The 6,188-nt window shown below is 37.7% G+C and overlaps 1 protein-coding gene across 2 annotated transcripts; it reads right to left on the reverse strand.

The window, feature by feature from the left end:
- Window positions 1-276: 276 nt before the first annotated feature.
- Window positions 277-5,669, reverse strand: LOC143542111 (pumilio homolog 1-like). 2 transcript variants are annotated; one of them, XM_077034773.1, is made up of 10 exons: window positions 5,398-5,669; window positions 4,551-5,238; window positions 3,174-4,351; window positions 2,332-2,473; window positions 2,128-2,235; window positions 1,835-2,047; window positions 1,652-1,762; window positions 1,380-1,574; window positions 1,108-1,282; window positions 277-676 (listed from the first exon to the last, which is right to left on the reverse strand). In XM_077034773.1, the coding sequence occupies exons 2-10, from the start codon at window positions 5,217-5,219 to the stop codon at window positions 645-647; spliced, it is 2,823 nt and encodes a 940-aa protein (XP_076890888.1). In that variant the 5' UTR covers window positions 5,220-5,238; window positions 5,398-5,669; the 3' UTR covers window positions 277-644. The 2 variants fall into 2 exon arrangements, with proteins under 2 accessions (XP_076890888.1, XP_076890887.1); XM_077034772.1 differs by having other exon boundaries at window positions 4,551-5,273.
- Window positions 5,670-6,188: the final 519 nt, after the last annotated feature.

A 6,188-nucleotide genomic window follows, 5' to 3' on the forward strand; every position in this document is an offset into this window, starting at 1 on the left:
AAAGCTCAAGTCAAGCTTAGGCTCGTTTAAATTTTTCTCAGAATATATACAACTAATAAAAAACATATATGAATTAATTATTAATAACAAAGGAGCCAAACACGAGCTTAAAAAAACAACTCATAAACCGAGCTCGAGCTTTAGAAAAAGAACTCAAGCTCATGCTCTCGTAAGTCAAAACGAGCAGAGCTCGAGCCCAATCCGCTCGCTCTATTACACCCTAGTACTTGACACAACTTCCCACACAACATATAAAAACATCCAAAACAGCAAACAAGAAAACATGAGGATGCACATAAGACAGGTTTTTAATATAGCATAGCATAAGGTAGCATACGGTTTTTGTACAGTCACAAAACTACATCCTCACCTGTCGTCATTTTCCTTTACATCCTTAGTAATTATAATAATAATAATACTGCCTCTGCAACATCAGCATCACATCACAGGTGATTCTTTCTTCTTCTTCTTCTTATAACAAAAGGAACTCTATATATTTTTAAACCGCTACACAATGTACAGTTTCAACCAAACTTTATTTGCAACAACCAGACAGACAGACACACACAGGAAAAAGGGCACCAGCTCAAACTAGCCTTCCTTTGTTAGCTGTACAACTTCTTTTCCTATGCCACCTCATCATCCTACGCAGCATGCCCCGCAGCCATTCTCCTTTCTGCAATCCATCAAAACTTCCGTTATTATTACGTACACTTTGATCGTCAAACTACTATGTTTGTTTTTTTAATGTTAAGGGTATTTTGGTCATTTCACACCCACTTAACGCCCTCCATGTCGGGGACTTTCGGTGTTACGTTAATGCACGACTAGGGACCAATAGTGTAATTTCCAATACTTGAGAGCCAGAACTAAAAATATATGCACAGGGACCATTCATGTAATTACTCAAAACAAAAGAAATGCGAGTACTATGCTCATTTACAAAGAGAAGGGTATTTTGGTCATTTCACTCCCTCTTAAGAGCAAAACTTAACCTCCATCCATGTGAGACCAGTGGTGAAATATCTCATACCCAAACCAAAATAGAGACACGCCTAAGGGTCCATTTGTGTAATTTACTTAATAGAAAAAAAGGTGAATGTATACCTCCAGCAGCAACAAGTTTCTCTACACGAGTGACAATATGTTTCCCGTAAGTGTATTTCTTAAGTGCGTTCAAATGAACCTTAATTCGGCCCAATATGTGCTCACGTTCTTGATCGCTACAAGTTTCAAGTACTTTTTGCACCACATAATTTGCAAACTGATCTTTCATCATCGCCTATACAAAACAATCACAAAAGTAAAAAAAAAAATCCATTAGAAATACGTGACATAATTCAGTGATTATTTGAAAATGAACTAAAGAAGTTATAAACCTGAAGAGGCTCGTTTTCATCAGTAGTACCGAGAATCTCGTTCACAAGAAGTTGACGTTCACTAGCATCACCAAAAGTCAAACATTTTTCAACCACATTCGATGCGAACTTCTGTTGACTCATTTGCACAATCTTCCCAGCCAACTCTTGAATTATTATTGACCGCTCGTGCGGTTTTCCATGCTCCAATACATGCTATACACGTAACAAATAACCATTTAATACACGCGTAACAAATTCAGTTACAAATTAAAACGTTAGTTGTAACAAACCTGAACGACATAATTTCCATACTGATCTTGTGCTAGCATGCTTACACACGCAAGGATTTCATCCATCACCTTGTTTTGAGTTTTAGGATCCTCACAATGCTCGAGCACCCTCTGAAATATGACAAAATGTAAAACTAGTTCTTTGAGACTATGAATATTTACAATTTGGGAAAATATTATTACCTGTATGACACGACAACCATACGGATGGGTTGAAAGGGTCACAACTTGGTCAAAGAAAGTTGTGATGATAAACTGAATGTGTTCTTCGGGAACACACTCGATACACTTTTGAATAACATGGTTCCCGTTTTGATCGCGTATGCAACGCATGATGTGGCCATCAAGCTCTTCCACCATCTTGATCTTTTGGTCCAAGTCAACAACTTCAATCGCCTAATAAACAATAAAAGTTAAACGCGACTCACATTAAAGAAGTTATAACCTTGAAAGATGAAATGTAAGAAGATAATTACCTTTTGAATAACTCGGCAGCCATACATTTGCAAACTAAGTGTGAGAACATTGCCCAACAGCTTTCCAGCCAATTCTCTTCGCTGAGTTGGCAGTCCGTGCTCAAAGAACTGAAAATGGAAGTTATAAAAAAACATACAACATACAATTAAGTTATATCATTTTATATAATGTTTGGATAATAAATAATAAGTTGTTTACGCCACCTTTTGAATCACATAATTTCCAAATACATCAGTCATCAAAGTAAGAGCTTGAGGAAAAATCTCCTGAAAGACCATGTTTTTGCCCTCAGTAGTTGCGGTTTCAAGTTTCTGTTGAATGAAACGGCTTCCGTACTGGTCCGCACTGAAATTACATTAAATTGATAATTAATATTATAACAGTGGTTTAGCCAAAATGGGAACAGATCAATGAAGTCAAACAGAATATTAAAAGGAGTATTTTTAATGCATGCCATATAAATAATTTTAGTCGGAAGATTTAGTTTACTAATGTAACTTCAGGGGTGTGCATGAAATAAATAAAAAAGAAAAGACAATTCGTGACCGAAATAACCAAACCCAAACAAAAACAAACGGGTTAGTTTTATGTTTTCATAAAACCGGATTTTCCGTTCAATTTCGGTTTTACCTATAACTATGAATCGAACCGAACCGAATTTATGGATTTTACTTCTTTATTTGAATGTTAAAAGTAATTTACAAGAATCAAATAAATAGTGTAACCCAAAATATTATTTACCAAATGTATAATAACCAACGAATCATTAACTAAGAAATTTAGGCCCAAATTCATTATTTTGGGCCATTTTTTTTTTCTTTTTACCCCAAAAAATTTCAACCCCAAAGCCCCAAATGGTAAAACCGAAAAAACGAAACCCCGTGAATTTAAAAGATTAAAAACTGCATTTCCAGTTTTTGGTTCGGTTTAAGCCAAAACCAACCTTATGCGCACCCCTAAATGCAATAGGGATGTTTCGTAATTATAACCAACAATTTAATAATTATACAGAAAACCCAACAGTGTGTCTTTTATATCCATGTACCTAAACTCAACAACGTGTCCATCAATTTCAGAAAGCTCAAAACTCTTAGTTTTATTACTCATAAACTCTTCAAGCAAAGAAGATGCAAAGTTATTATCACCACCATCTAAATGCCAATGGCCCATAACACCGGTCCCGCCCCCTAAATTCCTCATTTGGGGGGAAAATCGAGTGTTGAGTTCACTGAGCCTAATTGGGCTACCAGGCCCACGGGGGGAATGAGGAAGTGGGCTTGCTAACGGGCTACCAGGATATGACAACCCGACTCCAAACGCAGGATTACCATAATACCCATGGTGATGAGGACTACCAGAAGCGTATTGAACACCACCGTATTGTGACTTTTGAGGTGATAATAATGTTCCAAGATATGCTTTTTGAAGCAAGTCGTTGTATGAGTTCCCGAGATAGTTTGACCGGTCAATTGTCGGGTCATTCAGGGCGGCAATTTGAGCAGCAGCAGCGTACTCGGTTGACCTTAAATATTGGAGATACACGGGGTCCATAAAAGCATTTCCCGCCATTTGGTTTGTGATTCTGTTCATGTTCGGTGATTCCAAACCGAATCTTGATTCCATTCCCGGGTATGCCATGGCGGCAGCGGTTTCAAAAAGTGGTGGCAGGTTGACGCTTCCATGTTGACCGAGTTGACCGGACATCATTTGCGGTGAATTAATAGAATATCCACTTGAAGATCCATCAAAGTAAATGTTATTCTTATTATTTTTCTGACCCCGTGGCATGTTCGGAAAATAAGCGTTCTGTTCATCGGCATTATGGTCAAACCGATTCAGGTTTGACTCTTCACCCACCATCCCATTTGACAAATTCATACTTGAAAGTGCGGTTACCAAATCAGCAGCGTCACGAGGGTGCGTAGATGACCCGTTAAACAAATTTGGACTGTTGGGATTTCTTCTTTCTGACATGTTGACCCGACCACCGCCTATAGGGGTGGGAATCGGACTCGGGACCCGTGCAATGTGTTGCGGGTCGGGGGTCGTGCTTCGTGATAAAGAAGCACCTAAAACTGCAGCGTAAGAATATGATGTCGGTGGATTCTTTGCACCATGTGGTTGTGCCAGCTCAGCATCAGTTTCATCAGTGATTTCAAAAGCAGTTCGGCTAGCCGGTCGAGACGGATGCCCTGAAGGAGGCGTTGACCGGGTCAAATCATCCTGCAAAAAGATCACACTTTTAGTACGTTAAGATTCTTAACTACCTTTATACGGGATAAATTCATCAAAAAAAACAATAAAAATTGAAACTTTTAGATCTTACAGCTTAAGTGTATACCCAAACATTCATATAAACTTTGATATAATTAAAAAAAAAAACACTTGAATATTATTACATGAAAAACAAATAAAAAATCACCTGAAAAATTTCAGCAAGGCTCTTCTGTTTGCTACCTAAACCTAGCCCGGGCAACCCGATCAACCCATCACCGCCCCACTCAGCCGCCACCTTAGCTTTCTCCGCCTCCAAATTCTCATTATCCAGTTTCTTTCCGTTAAAACCAGGTGGCATAGAAAAAAGAGACACACCACCACCGCCTCCGCCACTGCTGCCAGCAGCGCCACCCTCAGCCCTATTACCCTTCCTCCTATCCCCAATCCCACCCAACCCCGACCCACCACCGCCCTGAAACCGCTGCGTAAACCGCCAATCCTCTTTCGACAAAAGAGGCGGTGGCAGCCTAGGGTTCAAGTTAACATTCGAATAATAATAAGATATGTAAGCCGGGTCAGCCCTAAGTTCATCTTCCGACATGAAGCCATTTCCGCCCGCGAATTCAGAGAAAGCCAACCCATTGGTTTGACCATGACCATGACCACTATTAAACAAACCACCAACCGCACTCAACGAACCCTCAACAGTCGGTGGAGCCGAACCACTTCTATACATATTCATCTCCTTTTCCCGATCATCGGCTTCGCGCCGCTGTTCCCGAAGCAACAACCCTATCTCCTTTTCCAAATCATCCCCAAAAGACCCCTCACCGCCACTACTAATAATTGGTCTTCTATCCAATTCAGATAACATCTTTATGAATTTATGCAAACTATATCAACAAAATTAAAACCCTTAATTATAAACCTGAAAACAAAATTAAAAAACTTTAACACAACTGAAAACAACAAAAACAGTAATAATCACTGAATCAGCTCTTAAACCCCATAAAGATTAAAATCTTGATCAACTCCTATAATAAAGGTCATACCTTTAACCCTAAAGAACAAGTTTCTTGATGATCAGACAACAAAGAAACAATCTTGGCAACCAATTTGAACTGATTTCACATTGGTTTGCAAGAACAGTAAGTTTTAGCAAAGGGTTGTCAGGAAATCAAGATAGATGATGACGTGTATGAAGCAAAAACAGATCGATCTGGCGGCGAATTTGTTCTTTGAAAGAACCCTTCTAGGGTTTTGTTTTCAACTACTTTCTGCTGCTTGTTGAGAGATTATATACATACAGTAACATAACATGGGTTTATTATTTATAAAAGTTTCTATAAAAGAAATATGTCTCGGCTATATTTTAATTAAAGTAAGTGTATAAATTTGAAAAGGAATATATATAATTTTGGCATGGTTTGATTGATCAGGCCATGATGATATCTTTTTACTTAATAAATGTGTATGAGAAACATGGCATGCTTCTAATTTCGATTTGTTAAGGTGTTAGTATGGTTCAAAATACTTTATTGTTTTTGTGTTTGATTTCTTTTGTAATAATATAAAGTACAAGATAAAGCATTGACAAGTTATTACATAATCAACCAAAAATATTCCTTCTCATATAAAAAGATTATCGGGATCTTGAAATAAGAATATTATAAATATTCTACAATTAAAACAAAACAAATTATTATTCTTATGGAGTTATATTAATACAAGAGGTAAAATTAATCAATCTTTTTTACGGGTGTTGCTATAATAAAATGTTTGATAAATCAATTTCAAATATTATGTATGTAAATAGGGGTGTCAATCGTGTCGGATTCCGGGT

Source organism: Bidens hawaiensis, unplaced genomic scaffold, assembly GCF_021521415.1.
Source record: "Bidens hawaiensis isolate Kalapana, Puna unplaced genomic scaffold, B.hawaiensis_p1.1 tig00012782_1, whole genome shotgun sequence".
NCBI classification, from domain to species: Eukaryota; Viridiplantae; Streptophyta; class Magnoliopsida; order Asterales; family Asteraceae; genus Bidens; species Bidens hawaiensis.